The sequence below is a fragment of the Orycteropus afer genome, unplaced genomic scaffold (genome assembly GCF_000298275.1).
Source record: "Orycteropus afer afer isolate SDZICR_OR568_19922 unplaced genomic scaffold, OryAfe1.0 scaffold00074, whole genome shotgun sequence".
NCBI classification, from domain to species: domain Eukaryota; kingdom Metazoa; phylum Chordata; class Mammalia; order Tubulidentata; family Orycteropodidae; genus Orycteropus; species Orycteropus afer.
Window position 1 is genome coordinate 7538513 of NW_006921661.1, and position 16601 is coordinate 7555113.

At 42.9% G+C, this 16601-nt stretch overlaps 1 protein-coding gene across 1 annotated transcript; it reads left to right on the forward strand.

Moving 5' to 3' along the window:
- Positions 1 to 793: 793 nt before the first annotated feature.
- On the forward strand, positions 794 to 9808 carry UCP3 (uncoupling protein 3). The gene is made up of 6 exons (XM_007940949.2): positions 794 to 919; positions 1577 to 1787; positions 2079 to 2279; positions 4017 to 4118; positions 4852 to 5032; positions 9694 to 9808. The coding sequence occupies exons 1-6, from the start codon at positions 794 to 796 to the stop codon at positions 9806 to 9808; spliced, it is 936 nt and encodes a 311-aa protein (XP_007939140.1).
- The last annotated feature ends 6793 nt before the right edge of the window (positions 9809 to 16601 follow it).

The window sequence follows — 16601 nt, forward strand, 5'->3', positions numbered from 1 at the left end:
GCTCTCTGGGGAGGCAAAGTCACAGAGCAACACAGGGGACAGTCTCCCACCCACCCCTAGGAATCCTGCAGTGTTGAAAGTGCCTTCAGTCAGAAACCCTCCTGTGACACAGAAGGCATGGCAGGCTGAGAAGGATATTGTTTGTTCACCTGACATATAGTAGTACAATCTGGTAACTCTGCTAAAGCAAAAGTGCTCTCATCCAAGATGAAGAGCAGCTGATGTTGAGTCATGGGAATGTTCGTTTATTCAGGACATAACGACCTGAATTGATAAGACTTGGCAGACTCTGTACCTCCAGGAGGAGGATGAGCAAAGCTTTTCACAGGACGCAGCTTGATGCTGGGGAAAGAGAACAGAAGTGGGGTTTGTAATCACAACCAGGATCTGGTCCCTTCCTGAGCCTCAGTTTCTTCATCTATATAATGAAACTACCAGCAGCAGCCCTGCCTGCTCTGTGGTGGGTAGTAGGGGTAGACACAGGGGAAGGGCAAGGGTCAGGCTGAGGATTACAAGAGATAAGGAAGGGATGGGGAAGTGACCTGTTTATAGGCCAAATTCACACAGCTCAAGCATGCGATGTCCAGGCTCCTCATTTCCCTAAAGCCCCCCATGCATGGAGGGGAACCTAGGGGCTGAGCCAGACAGCACAGGTTCTATCTGCCTCCTGTGATCTGTCTCTTACCTCTTGTAGCCTCCTCCCAGCACTAAAGCTCAGGGCTACAGCACAGCTTCTCTCTCTCCTTGGACCTCTGCTTGGCCCCAGACAAACCCAGCAGAACCTTCTGGGACCATGGTTGGACTGAAGCCTTCAGAGGTACCCCCCACAACACTTGTGAAGTTCCTTGGGGCGGGCACAGCAGCCTGTTTTGCTGACCTCCTCACCTTTCCACTGGACACAGCCAAGGTCCGCCTGCAGGTAGGTGCCCTTTGACCAAGGGTCATTGTTCACATCAAAGGAGGGGCTGAGAGAACCCCCCCCAGCAGCACCTACACCTCTGCCATCATGATCTTCCTGACGCAGAACCCTGCCAGATCATTTCCTCCACCGCTTAGGATCCTTCCTTGACTGCTCCCCATGCTCACTGCCATCACCCAGGGCAAAAGTAAATCTAAATTCCTTGGCACAAGGGGACAGCCTCCACTTTATAAACCAGAAAATATGAGGAAAAGATAAAGATTTAATTAATTATTAGGAGGAGGATCCAAGATGGCAAGCTAGGCAGATATACTCTCCACTCTCTACAACAAACTCTCGAGAAACCAAGTGAAATGGATATGGATGATCATTGTGTTACCTTGGGCAAAACACTGATCATTTGTAAAATGAGAAAAATAACCTCCAATTTGCTCTGAGGATCAAATGCTATGCCCTGTATAATACTGTTTTGCAAATTGTAAAATGTTACACCAGCCTTAGTTATTTTTCCTGATACCGTCTCTGTGACCATCATACATGTTTTCAATGTCCAGCCCAGGCAGTCCCAGCCCCCGCAGACCCCTTGGCCTGCTTGCTGCCCCTTCCTGCCTTGCCGCACCCCAGCTCCTCACACTGCTGCTGCGGGTTGTCCCTTAGATCCAGGGGGAGAACCAAGCAGCCCAGGCAGCCCGGACCACACAGTACCGCGGCGTGCTGGGCACCATCCTGACCATGGTGCGCACAGAGGGCCCCCGCAGCCCCTACAACGGGCTGATCGCTGGTCTGCAGCGCCAGATGAGCTTTGCCTCCATCCGCATTGGCCTCTACGACTCCGTCAAGCAGTTCTACACCCCCAAAGGATCAGACCGTGAGTGTCTGGGTACCACATGAACACAAACGGGACTGAGCAGAAGCAGACACTCCATGTGTGGGTCAGGAAACCAGGGCAGTCCAGACTCAGATGCAGAGCCGGGGGTATGGGGAAGCTGGTAACAGACCTTCTTGAGACTGAGTGGTCATAAAGGAAGTCCTAAAAACCCTAACCAAGGAAAAGAGCTCAAATATTGGAGAGGGCCAGCCCCACCGAGAACATCAATCTCAGGAAGGTGTGCAGTGGCAGGACACAGGCCCACTCCCTCTTCTCTCTCCGTCTCCCCAGACTCCAGCATCACTACCCGGATTTTGGCAGGCTGCACTACAGGGGCCATGGCAGTGACCTGTGCCCAGCCCACGGATGTGGTGAAGGTCCGATTTCAGGCCAGCATACACCTTGGGTCTGGAAGGAACAGGAAATACAATGGGACTATGAATGCCTACAGAACCATCGCCAAGGAAGAAGGAATCAGGGGCCTATGGAAGGGTAGGGCAGAGCTCCAGGCTTCAGGGGTGTAGAGCTGGGGCAGGGAATGAGCAAGGAGGGAGTTCCCAGCATGGTGCTATTGCAGTGATTCTGAAAGAACACCCCAGCTAAAAATATCTCATTCACTTGCCACAGTGCTTAATATTCAGTTCCATTTACCAAGCCTTCACCATATGCAGACTGTTGTGAAATAAACAAAAATGAGTAAAAGACTCCTTCCACACCCTCAAGGCTCTTAAAGTCACACAGAGGAGATAAGACATATCAAGGAGTAGCTATACTATAGGGTAGGATGTGCTAGGTATCATGCCAGAGCTGCAGATCCAGAGGTGGAAGAGATCATGCCCAGCTCTGGAGAGGAGGTGGCATTTCAGCTAGGCCCTGAAGGATGAGCAGGCTCTGTATGTGTGGAGAAAGAAGGGACAGGCCTTCCAAGAAAGGTCTAAGAGGGGTAACTATAGGACACAGAGAAGCAACACTGGAAGAGGGTAGTGGTGAGAATTAGGGGGCAGGGAGAAGGGGGTTCCTCGAATATCCACATAGTAGCCACCTTGACAAATGCTTAACTCTTTCCCACATGTGGACCTGGGGTTACATGAAGAAACCATGACCCAGTGAAGTTTTTCAAGGTCACATGTTGTTAGGTGCCACTGAGTCGGCTCCAACTCATAGCAACCCTGTGTACAACAGAACAAAACAGTGCCCGGTCCCACGCCAGCCTCACAATCCTTGCTATACCTGAGCCCATCGTTGCAGCCTCTGTGTCAGTTCATCTCGTTGAGGGCCTTCCCCTTTTTCACTGATCGTCCACTTTATCAAACATGGTATCTTTCTCCCAGGAATGGTCCCTTCTGGCAACATGGCCAAATTAGGTGAGACAAAGTCTGGCCATTCTTACTTTCAAGGAGCATTCCCACTGCACATCTGCCAGGACAGATTTGTTAGTTCTTCTGGCAGTCTGTGGTACTTTGAGTATTCTTCACCAACACCACAACTCAAAAGCATCAACTCTTCTTTGGTCTTCCTTATTCACTGTCCAACTTTCATATGCATATGAGGCTACTGAAAATACCATGGCTTGGATTAGGCACACCTTAGTCTTCAAAGAAACATCTTTGCTCTTCAAGCACTTCAAAGAGGTTTTCTGCAGCAGATTTGCCCCGTTCCATATGACGACTGATTTCTTGACAGTTACTTCCACTGGTTTAATTGCGGATTCAAGTAATATGAAAGGTTACATGGTTTAAGGGCAGAACACCTGTGTCATAGCTCTGGCTCTGCCCTTACTTGCTATGTGCCCTCCCAGAAGCTGTTTCCTTACCTGGGAAATAAGGGGTGTAGACTTGACATTCTCCAAGGGTCCTGCCAGCACATTCTGTCACTGTCTCAAGGGCCCAGCCTCCCTGTGCCAAAGAGAGACTTCCTTTTCTGACTCCAGTTGGGTCTTGGAATGGCGACGTCTTTTAATTTTGAAAACTTTTGCCTATTGTCTTCCAAAACAAACACAGTAGGCCTCTCTGTTTTCTGTCTTTGGTGAGGACATGGATAGAGGTGTTAAACAGTGGAAAGGAAGGTATGGAATCTGTTCAGCCGGAGTGGGTTCCTCTGGCTGAGGCCACGGAAAGGAAGTACTATGCCACCAAAACTGGAGGTCTAGAAGAAATGACTTGTGGTCTTGCAGCCAGGTCTCCACTTCTCTCATCCCCACTTATCAGCCCCCTCCCTACTTCCTAACAGGAACTTTGCCCAACATCACAAGAAATGCCATTGTCAACTGTGCTGAGATGGTGACCTACGACATCATCAAGGAGAATCTGCTAGAGTATCATCTGCTGACCGGTAAGGCTGTGGGCTCCAAACTGACAGCCCTCCCACAGCAGCCTGCCAGGGTTCTTCTGGGGCACAGGAGGGAAGGAACCTAGAATGTCAGAGTAGACGTCACCCAGAAGCAACTGGGCTTCAGAAGTAGAGAGAGAGGAGTGGTGCCCAGTAAAAAGATCAATTCATCATTGCAATGAGTAGGAAAGAATCCTGTTCTAGGAGGCCAAAGATTAGGGTTCCAGCGTCAGTGTCACCTTTACCTATTAACCTTGAGCACAAGGATCACTCATCTTCTCTAACTTCAGTTTCCTTACTGGCCAAATACAATTAGACTTCATAACCCTCCAATTCTGAGATAGATGGTTCTATTTTGCCAAGAACTTGGAGTCCCTAGGTAGCTCAAATATTAATGTTGAGGCTGCTAACTGAAAGGATGGAGGCTTGAGTCCACTAACATGTACCTCAGAAAAAAGGCCTGGTTATCTTCCTCTGAAAAAAAATTAGCCTGAAATTCCAATGGAGCACAGTTCTACTTTGACACACATGGCGTCATCAAGAGTAGGAACTGACTTGACAGCAACTGGTTTTTTACCAAAAGCTCAGCCCTGGGCACTGTGAGAGACAAGGAAAATACTGTCCTTAAGCTCAAAGAGTCACAGCTTAGTTGGAGACAATGAACACACATGGAACGGAAAGCACATGCATACCCAATCCCGCAGCCTGGTATTTGCTCTTCCCTTCCCCGCTACAGACAACTTCCCCTGCCACTTTGTCTCTGCCTTTGGAGCTGGCTTCTGTGCCACAGTGGTGGCCTCCCCAGTGGATGTGGTGAAGACGCGGTATATGAACTCACCCCCAGGCCAGTACCGCAGCCCCCTGGACTGCATGCTGAAGATGGTGACTCAGGAGGGCCCCACAGCCTTCTATAAGGGGTGAGGTCCCTCTTCCTGCCTCTGCATTCTTGCTGTCCTTCTTTAGTCATGCATAACATACTTCCCATGTGTCAGGCTGAGGATACAGTGGTGAACACCATGGATGTAAATGCTACAAAGGAAATGTACAAAGAAGTAAAAAGGGTGGGGCAAACCTGATTTGGATAGTCAGGAAAGACAGAGAAAAAAGAGTCTGTTGTTATTTGCTGTTGAGTCAATTCCAACTCATGACCCCATGTGAACTTCTCAAAGGGTTTTCAAGGAAGGCAATGACCTTTCAGAAGCAGACTGCCAGGTCTGTCTTCTGAGGTCCCTCTGGGTGGGTTTGAACCACCAACTTTTCAGCTATTAGTTGAGCATTTAACTATTTGTGCCATTCAGGGACTCCTGTGTTGTCTGTCCCCAAAATTACTGGGCAGTAGAATGGGGAGGAAGAGGTGATTAGTAATTCTGAGACTACTCCAGCCTACTGCCATGATGTTGATCTGAAGTGCCCTACTCACTATTCCAACACACCTTGGGAGTTCTTGCTTCCATGTCTTTGCATTTACTATTTATTTTGCATGAAATGCCTTTCCCTAGCCATCTACATGCTCTGAATCTTAGCCTTCCTTCAGGACTGGTTCAAATGCCACCTCCTCCCTGATACACTCAGGTATAATTTTTCCCTTCTCCCAGTGAAATTTAACAACACTCCTTGATACCATTTTTATGGAATTTACCACCTCTTATTTTATATTAATGGAGCTCAGCTGCTAAAATTCAGTGGTTCGAACCCACCAGGCACTACATGGAGCACTGCTTCCATAAAGAATTGTTGTGTTAGGTGACACTGAATCAGCTCCAACTCATAAAGACAAACAGAACAAAACACTGCCCTGTCCTGTGCCAGCCTCACAATCCTTGCTATACCTGACCACATCGTTGCAGCCACAGTGTCAATCCACTTATTGAAGGCCTTCCCTTTTCATTGACCTTCCATTTTACCAAGCATGATATCCTTCTCTAGGGAATGGTCCTTTCTGACAACATAAGCAAAGTAGGTCAAGTGAAGTCTGGCCATTCTCACTTCCAAGGAGCATTCTGGCTGTACTTCTGCCAGGACAGATTTGTTAGTTCTTTTGGCAGTACATGATACTTTAAGTATTCTTCACCAATACCATGACTCAAAAGCATCAACTCTTCTTCAGTCTTCCTTATTCATTGTCCAGCTCTCACATGCATATGAGGCGATTGAAAATACCATGACTTGAGTTAGGCGCACCTTAGTCTTCCAAGAGACATCTTTGTTCTTCAGCACTTTTAAGAGGTTTCCTGCAGCATCCATAAAGAATTACAGCCTTGGAAACCCTATGGAGCAGTTCCATTCTGTCCTACAGGGTCACTATGAGTTGGAATCAACAGCAACAGGTGTTTTGATCTTATATTACAGTATTTGTAACTGCAAACTCCTTGAAAGCAGGGTATAGTGGCTTATGCATCTTTTATCTCCCAGAGTCCCTACCACAAAGTAAGTACTCAATAGTGTAGGTTAATAATAATGATCATGATAGCTGAATCTCTATATATTAGGCCTTGTGCTAAGCAATTTACACATATTATCTTAACAACTCCTGATTGGGTAGTATTTTCCACATTTACTGAGGAAGAGAGGCTCAGAAAGGTTAAGAAACTTGTTCATTGTCACAAAGTTAAAATAGCAGAGCCATGGCTCAAACCCAGACCATCAGTTAATTCTCACCCCAATTCTATCAAGTAGGTATTATTGTTGCTTACAGTACATGTTATCATCTGTCCTACCAGTAAACTCTTCAGCTGACCCTCTCACCTCCCACTGATGTCTTTAGCAGACTGTTTTCTGGCTTCTGATGTTAGATTACACCCAACAAGCAAACAGTACCCACTGCAGATTCTTGAAGATGGGGCTAACGTGATAAAATGGTTGTTTCAACCGACTGGCCATTCTTTTCCTATATGTGCCTCTATCTTTACTTTAGCCACTGTCTCATTTTTTCACTTGCCATACACTACTGAGCATCTTGCATGCCAGGCCCTGAGCTATGCTCCCCTCAAAAACAGCCAACCAGTATGTAGCATTTCTTGAGCATTTACTGAAATTGACCCTGTGGTGTGTATTTTACAACATTAACTCATTTAATTCTCATAACAACATTGTAAGGTTATTGTTGTTATGTGCTGTCAAGTCACTTCCAATTCATAGTGACCCCATGTACAACAGAATGAAACACTGCCCAGTCCTGTGTCATGCTTACAACTGTTGCCATGCATGACTGTGTCGATCCATCTTGTTGAGGATCTTCCCCTTTTTCACTGACCTTCCACTTTAACAAGTATGATATCCTTCTCCAGGGATTAGTTCCTTCTGACAACATGACCAAAGAATGAGAGATGATGTCTGGCCATTCTTGCTTCTAAGGAGCATTATGGCTGTACTTTCTCCAAGACATATTTGTTCTTTGTTCTAGCAGTCCATTCAATATGCTTTGCCAACCCCACAATTGAAATGGATCAATTTTTCTGTGGTATTCCTTATTCATTTTCCAGTTCTCACATGCACACGATGCTATTGTATGCATAATGATGCATAACGGCTTGGGTAAGTTGCACCTTAGTCTTCAAAGTGATATCTTTGTTCTTTAACACTTTAAAGAGGTTGTTTGCAGCAGATTTTCCCAATGCAATACATCATTTGATTTCTTGAATGCTGTTTCCATGGGGCATTGATCATGGATCCAAGTAAAATGAAATCCTTGACAACGTCAAACTTTTCTCCATTTATCATGATGTTGCTAATTGGTCAAATTATGAGGACTTTTGTTTTCATTATGTTGAGGTATAATCCATGTTGAAGGCTAAATGTCGTCTGATCTCCATCAGTAAATGCTTCAAGTCTTCTTCACTTGAAGCAAGGCTGTGTCATCTGCAGATTGCAGGGTGTTAATGAATCTTCCTCTGCTGATGCTGGATTTTTCTTCATATAGTCCAGCTTCTTGAATTATTTGCTCAATATATAGATTGAATTTGGTGAAAGGATACAACCCTAAATGCACACTTTTCTTGACTTTAAACCATGCAGTATCTTTTTTCTGTTTGTCAGTTTGAATGACAGCCTCTTGGTTAAGTGTAGGTTCCTCATGAGCACAATTAAAAGTTCTGGAATTCCTATTCTTCACAACATTATCCGTAATTTGTTATGATCCACACAGTCAAACAAATATCTTTGCATAGTCAATAAAACACAAGTAAACATCTTTCTGGTATTCTTTGCTTTCAGCCAAGAACTATCTGACATCAGCAATGATATCCCTCATTCCACATCCTCTTCTGAATCCAGCTTGAATTTCTGGAAGTTCCCTGTCAATACACCACTACAACCATTTTTAAATTATCTTCAGCAAAATGTCACTTGCATGTGATATTAATGATATTGTTCAATATCAAATTCATTCTATTGGGTCACCTTTCTTTGGAATAGGCACAATATGGATCTTTTCCAGTTGGTTAGCTAGGTAGGTGTCTACTCAAATTTCTTGGCATAGAGGAGCATGCACTTCCAATGTTTCATCCATTTGTTGAAACATTTCAATGGGTGTTCTGTCAATTCTTGGAGCCTTGTTTTTCACCAATGCCTTCAGTGCATCTTAGATTTCTTCCTTCAATACCATTGGTTCTCAATCATATGCTACCCCTGAAATGATTTAACTTCCACCAATTCTTTCTAGTACAGTGACTCTGTGTATTCCTTCCAACTTCTTTTGATGCTTCCTGCATCATGCAATATTTTGCCCATAGCATCCTTCAATATTGCAACTCGAAGCTTGACTTTTTTCTTCAGTTCTTTCAGCTTGAGAAATGTTGAGTGTGTTCTCCCCTTTTGGTTTTCCAACTTCAGGTCTTTGCACATTTCATTAATAATACTTTATTTTGTCTTCTTGAGCTACCTTTTGAAATCTTCTGTTCAGCTCTTTTATTTCATCATTTCTTCCATTCACTTTAGCTACTCTCCATTCAAGAGCAAGTTTCAGAGTCTCTTCTGACAACCATTTTGGTCTTTTCTTTCTGTCCTGTCTTTTTAATGATCTTTTGCTTTATTCATAGATGATGTTCTTAATGTCATCCCACAACTCATCTGATCTTCAGTCTTTGGTGTTCAGTGCATCAAATCTATTCTTGAGATGGTCTCTAAATTCAGGTGGGATATAATCAAAATTGTATTTTGGCTCTCATGGACTTAATTGTCTTCAGCTTTAACTTGAACTTGCATATGAGCAATTGATTACATTTACTACCTTGTAGTTTTGCTTGAGTTACTTAGCCTTCCTGTACCTCAATTTCTGAAAATGAAACCTAGCAAGAATAGCTACCTTAAAGATTGTTGTGAGGATTACCTGAGAATGAAACTTCCTAACACTACCCTGGGTCAAAGTAAATGCTAGTTTTCTTTCCTTTTCTGACTCCAACTTTTGCCTAAATTCCTCCAGCAGAGAAGAAAAAAACTGACCAGAGCTCAGAAAATGCTCATGACTAACAGAACTCTAGTCCTTTGGCACTAACACTGTGTTTGGGGGCAAGCACAAAGGGGCTTGAGTTCTGGTTTCTTAGCCCAGTCAATCTGATGTTTTGTTTGTTTGTCTCATCAGATTTACACCCTCCTTCTTGCGTTTGGGAGCGTGGAATGTCATGATGTTTGTAACCTATGAGCAGCTGAAACGGGCCTTGATGAAAATCCAGGTATTACGGGAATCTCCATTTTGAACAAGAAGGCCACTTTGTGCTTAAATGCTATGAAACCAGTTAAAGATAGAATAAAACAGTGGATCCATGCACAGGTGGACACGGATGCACACATGTTTACAGAACTGTTTACTTGCTATAGGAGTATCCAAAGTAGAAGAGGAGAGAAAATTCCTATCCTCAGTGTTTTGTCTAAGAAGACTTCATTTTGCACTGACAAGATGAAAAATAAATTATATTAATTTTTGAAACCCATTAGGTTGGATGCCTAACATTTAGGCAAGAGAAAATAAACCAAAACAGATCCATTTGGATGAAACAGAAGTTTGCAAACTTGTATTCCCTGAAAATCTGATTAGACAATGAAATATGAACAGGAAAGATTGTAAGCCCGGGGCAGGAGTGGCCAACAATTCAGTTGGAAATAAGCCAAGGAGTCTAGAAAGATACTATAAAGACAAGACAAAGCGTACAAGTACAACCTTCAAGTAACCATGATCTTCAGTAACATTTATAATGTGCCTGCTACATAGAATCCATTAGGATTCTAGAAAATGTGAGAAAAAATGGGGAACTCGTGCCAAAGGAGCACTGCTAGACCAGCGAAAGGCTGAGGCTCATAACTGTACCCTGAGGATACTAGAGAACAAAGAGGGCAGTCTCTGTCGTCTTTCCTGTGAAATGAGGGGGATAATCCCTTCCCTGTCTACCTCCCAGGGGTGTTAGGAGGATCAAGTTAGAAGCTGGACTGGAAAGCACTTTACAAAAGCTCAAACTCTGTAGAAATGTAGATATAAGGACAATGCCTTGGGAACGATTTTGTTGGATGGAGAGGAAATGCAACAGAAGTTTCTGAAAGACACAGTTGAGACCAAAGGAACCAGGGACATGACGACAGGAAGTAGGAGGGTGTGACAGGATGAAGTGAAGCCACAGGAGCCCTGTCCTCATGCAGCCCCCACTCCCTGGCTGGGCTTTTAGGCACCTTGAAGGATTGTGAAGCTTGGGGAAAAAAAGAGGTAGATGCTTGTCAGACAGCTTAAAATAGCAGGACTCAGAATTTTTGTAAAATTGTTATGACTCAATAAAGACTTCACACCTTGAGTGTGAAAATAAAAGCAGCCCTTTTCTGCCTTCTCATTTTTGGACTGAATTTTACCTTTACACTTCCTATATGTCCGAGTTGGGCTCTGTCCGGCCAGCAGGCACATTCACCCAATGAGTCTGTACTTCCATATGCTCTCCCACAAAGCGTCTGCAGGCTAGTTGCTTGGCTTGTTTGGGTGCTGGCTACTCCATCTGTGAAAAAGGGTGTTGAACCAGGTGACCTAAGTCTCTAAGGTTCCATGATTGGAAGTGCTAGGAAATAGCTCTTCCTCCAAGCCTCCAACTTCTGCCAGCAGGAGGACAGGGAAGAGAACTCATGAGAAGGTCAGATCATCTGTTGAGGCCCACAGGAAGGTACAAGACAATTCTAGAGCATTAGAGCAACTAGTGGGAAGCTCCTTGGAGATTCTGACAAAACACCTGAAACTTCATTAATCTCAATACCTGTCTGTTCTTGCTGCCTTCCTTCCCTCCCTGTGGGAAGGAGCCTTCTTAAAGAAGATTTCTGAAGTGATAAAAAAAGAGGTAAGAGAATGAGGGTAACATATGACTTCTACAACATGTCTTTCACAGAGATAATGGAAACCCAAGAAGGATATCAATGTCTTTTTCTGCCTCTAGGCAGCCTTGTGTGGCTCTGCTGATGGTCAGAATTGTGTTCAGATCTCACCCCACACCCCACTACTAGCATCTTAACCATGAACAATCTTTATATCTCAGTTTTCTACCAGAAAAGTGGGAATGATAATCCCTACCTCACAGGCTTGTTGTGAGGGACAGATTACCCAGTAAATAAGGCAAGCACAGGCTTAATTACTAATCTGTAGTGAACAATTTCACATGGATTTCATAGAGATCACTATAGATTAGTAAGTAAGCACAAGTAAACCCATTCTTATCTTGCTTACTGAGTACTCCATCCTTGTCAGGGATTAAAAATTTGATAAGAGGCTTTGATTCTATATGAAGGTGCTGTAGGGTTGGAAGAGAGACAGATGCCAGCCATGCCTAGAAGCAAAATCTTTGATGTGGTGAAAAAATGTGAAATTGTTCACACAGATTAGTAAGTGAGCACCCGTAAATCCATGCTTACCTTGTTTATTGTGTAATCCAACTCTGCTTGTTGTGAGGGTCAACATAAAACACATGGAATACAGGAAGTGCTTAGTAAATGGAATTTCCCTCCTTCCACTCTACATCCTAGGAAATAGTGAATAGCCAGCCATTCATTCTCAGTATTTTCCTAAATTATAATTTGAGATCATCTCCATATACAAACTAGATAGTTCAAACCAAAGGAAAAATATAAAAATTATTGTGACTTAATGTGTGCTTTGGCTGCCTATATGACTTTTACATTAAATGTAAGTTTATTTTAAAAATTCTTTTTATTTTGACTTGACTGACAGGTGCAAATACACTCAAACTCCTGCTCTCAGTTTGTAAGTTCCTATGGGTCAAGAAGTATGCTTCAGTGAATTTCTATGTAGCAATATTAACACATCAACTACCGAGAGGACACTATCAAATGACTGAAAGAGAGAGGGGATACATTTTTCTACAAGATACTTTGATTGGGATCAGGAACCTGGTGACCTCAGATTCCAGTCTTTTGGAGAAGTAAAAGCAAGACTGATGGGAAGACTCCTCTAGTCTGGCCAGCAGCAGTGACCACACACCCTGCACATTTGCCCACCCACCTCTCACTCCCTTAACCCTGGGAACATTGGTGACTGCTCCCACAAGCCTACCAACCACATCCTGCTACCCAGCTAGGTGGAGAGTACACTCTCAAGCCTCTCTAGCTTACTATAAACACCTGTCCACTGACCTGGAAAGCAGAAGAGAACCTGCTTCTGCATCTGTGGTCACCCACAACATACACCACATCCATCACCCCACCCATTCAGCAAGCAACATCACTCACTCCCATACCACTGGACCAATGACAGATGGCAGCAAACACCCATCCAGCCTCACACAACCAGTGAACAGAGACCTGTGCTCAAACTACGAGCCCCTGCCCACACACCCAGAAACAGGTGGTGGATGCTCTAATGTATAGCATGCAAGCTGTACCCACCCAGATACATTTTTTAAAGAAAGAAAAGGAAAAAATCAGGTCAAAGCAAACAAACATATAATGAATCAATAAATAAGATATTATCTTAATATCTCAGAAACAACAGGCAACATCAAATCATATAAAGCAGCAGGACAAGATGGCTCAAGAAAGTGACCAAAACAAAAGGGCCAGAAAACCTTCATGGGGAAGAAATGGCATAGAACCACCTGATAAAGAATTCAACTGACTTATTTACAGGATTCCCCAAGAGATCAAGAAATAGGTCAAGGAAAACACAGACAAACAAGGAAAACAGAACTCTACAAGAATTAAAGAAAATAATACAAGAACAAAATGATAAAATAAATAGACAATTAGAAACCATACAGAAACAACAACTAGAAATACAGAAGATTAACAATTACATTTCAGAAATAGATAACTCAATGGAAGAATATAGGGGTAGAATTGAAGCAATGGGAAACAGAATCAGCAAATAGAGGGCAAATACCTTGACACTAATTTGTTTGAGGAGCAATCAGAAAAAAAAAAAAAAGAAAGAAAAGAAAAATGAACAAAGCCTAAGAGTTATGTGAGACACTATCAAGAAAAATAATCTATAGATGATCATAATTCCATAATAGGAGAAGACAAAAAAAAAAAAAAAAAAAGCAGAGAGAGAATTTTTTGAAGATATTCTGGCAGAAAACTTCCTAATATCATGAAATATGAGAAGATATCCATCCAAGAAGCTCAATGAAACCCATACAAGATAGATCCCAAAATAAAATCACTAAAACATCTCACAATCAAACTTTCCAAAACCAAAGACAATCCAGAGAGCAGCTCAGGAACAACAAAATGTTACCTACATTTCTAATAACACTAAACTCTGATTTCTCAGCAGAAACCATATAGGCAAGAAGGCAATGGGATGACATATATAAAATCCTGAAAGAAAAAAAAATGCCAACCAATAATTATATATCCAGAAAAATTTGTCTCTCAAATATGATGGTGAAACTAGACATTTACAGATAAACAGAAATTAATGGAATTTGTAAAAATCAGACCAACCTTACAAGGGATTCCTTTAGACATTAAACCAATAGCATTAGACAACAACCGGAGATTACAATATGTGACAGTAGCAGTCAGATACCAACTCAAGTAAAGAATTCTCAAAAAAAAATTTTTTTAAAAAAGCTGTAAGACTAAAAAGAGGGAACCAGAGATGTCAATCTAAAAATGATGACAACTTCAAAAACAAAAAAAAAAGGAAAAGAGAATAAATGAAGTAGTTATAGAAATTCCATACAGAGAGGAAGACAAGGTGCTATCAAGAAAGAAATGACTGTTTTACACTGTTCCACCTCCTACCTTGGCGAATAGCAACTGGGATCTTAAAAGCTAGCAAGCTGCCATCTAGATGCAATGATGGGTCTCTCCTTGTCCAGAGCAAAGAAGAATGAAGAAAACCAAAATTCATGGAAACAATTAGTCCTAGCGACTGGTACACCATCTGATCTGCAGCCTATACAACTATGAGACCAGAAGAACTAGATGGTGCCCGGCTACCACTGTCATCCACTTGGAAGGGGATCTGTGTAGCAGATCGTTGATAGAGAGGAAAAACAATGTGGGATAAAACTCAAAATCATTTGGAGAAAAAAAAAGAGGGGGGGACCAGGTTTGCTGGTCTGATAGAGCCTGGTGGAACCGCTGAGACTATGGTCCCTAGCTGCCCTTCAGGTCTGGAATTGAACCCACACCTGTGGTTTCCAGCCAAACAGAAGACAGGCATATGAGCTGAACATTTACCTGAGGTAGATACACTCCTTGGAGAGAACAATCATTGAGAAAGAAGGGCTGCCTATGCACAGGGAGACAGCTTAGGGGGCAGGAGTCCATGGAGGGATGGACATTTGGAAGAGGTAAGTATAGGGAGGAAGTGGGAGGGGAGCTGTTGCACTGTGGTAAACTGTGGTCAATGTCATGAGACAAAGTATATGTAAACTGCTATATGGAAAGTGAACTTGCTCTGTAAATCTTCACCCAAATCACAATTTAAAAAAAAAAGAAAAAGTGGATTAGGCACCAACTAGTGGAAAAACCTGAATGAAAACAGTGAATATGGAGATAGTTGGAGTTGCAGACTGTCAGCAACTCTGATGGGACCAACAGCCTGAATATTTCCAAGTGGTTTTGGGACCTGAGAATTGACCTAAAGATTAGTCCTGGTTGCCAAGGGCTGTGGGGACAACTGTGCTGCTGGTCTATGACTAAGAAGGGAAACAGCAAGAAGGAAGACAACCTGAGCTATGGACTTTTGGCTGTCTGGAGGGCACAGCCATTTTGAATGTTTACAAGTGGTGGCCACACTGGATTTTAAAGTGACAGCATTCTCATTCAGATTCCAGGGACCTAAGAATAGGCTTCATTTGCAAGGACAGCAGGGACATACAGGATGCTGACAATGGGAAAGGAGACAGGTGGTAAGTGAGTAAGTGCTGCCAACTAGTGCAACTAGTGAACAGAAGAGCACAGCACCCTGCTTACATAGATAACATCCAAATAAAACAAAGAAAAGGAAAATCATGGGCAAGTCACTCCAACATGTTGTTGTTGTTATGTGCCATTGAGTCGGCCCCGACTCATAGCAACCCCTCCTTGGGTTTCTGAGGTGGTATCACTATGGAAGTAGATTGCCCAACCTTCCTTCCAAGGTGTGGCTGGTGGGTTTGAACTGCCAGCCTTCTGGTTAGCAGTCAAGTGCCTTAGGCACTATATGCTACCAGAGCTCCTACACCAACATACAATCACCAATTAAATATAAACACAAAAGGTCATAATGCCTCAGAGACAACACAGCATCACAGTCTACTCAAAGAAGCAAGATAAAGCAGGAGAAACAAAAGACCAGGATACAAACCCAAAACACATTCCTAAAGCAGCAGCAGCACTGGAAATCCCGGATAAGGAATTCAAAATAATTATATTTAGGTACCTTCAATGTATTGAGAGACAAATCAAGGAAAACACTGACAAAATTGAAGAAAACACAGAGAAAAACCTAGAACAATTTTGAAAGACAATGTTGTTGTTGTTGTTATGTGCCGACAGTGACACCTCCTTGGGTTTCTGAGGCAGAATCACTATGGAAGTAGATTGCCCAAACCTCCTTCCAAGGAGTAGCTGGTTGGTTTGAACCACCAGCCTTCTGGTTAACAGTCAACAAAATGACAAAATAAATGAAAAATTAGAAATGATGCAAAATCTACAGATAGAAATCTGGAAGATTAATACTAAATTTTCAGAAATAGATAACACATTGAATGGGCAAAGGAGTAGAATTGAATCAATGGAAGACAGAATTAGTGAGATTGAAGACAAATACTTCAATACTTCTTTGGAAAGGGATCAGTCAGAAAAAGATCAAAACAAAATGAAGAAAGCCTAAGGTTCATGCGGGAAACTATCAAAAGGAATAATCTACATGTCATTGGAAGTCCAGAACAGAAAGAGACAAATAAAATCACAGAGAAAATTGTCAAAGATTTGTTGGAAGAGAGTTTCCCTGGTATGATGAAAGATGAGAATATACCCATTCATGGAGTCCAACAAACCCCAAACAGGATAGAC

Excerpts from the sequence above, each read along its gene's own strand:
- UCP3 (XM_007940949.2), top strand. The coding sequence starts at position 794 with ATGGTTGGACTGAAGCCTTCAGAGGTACCCCCCACAACACTTGTGAAG. Across the intron at positions 2,280-4,016 it reads AATCAGGGGCCTATGGAAGG|GAACTTTGCCCAACATCACA; the intron begins GTAGGGCAGAGC and ends ACTTCCTAACAG. Across the intron at positions 4,119-4,851 it reads AGAGTATCATCTGCTGACCG|ACAACTTCCCCTGCCACTTT; the intron begins GTAAGGCTGTGG and ends TCCCCGCTACAG.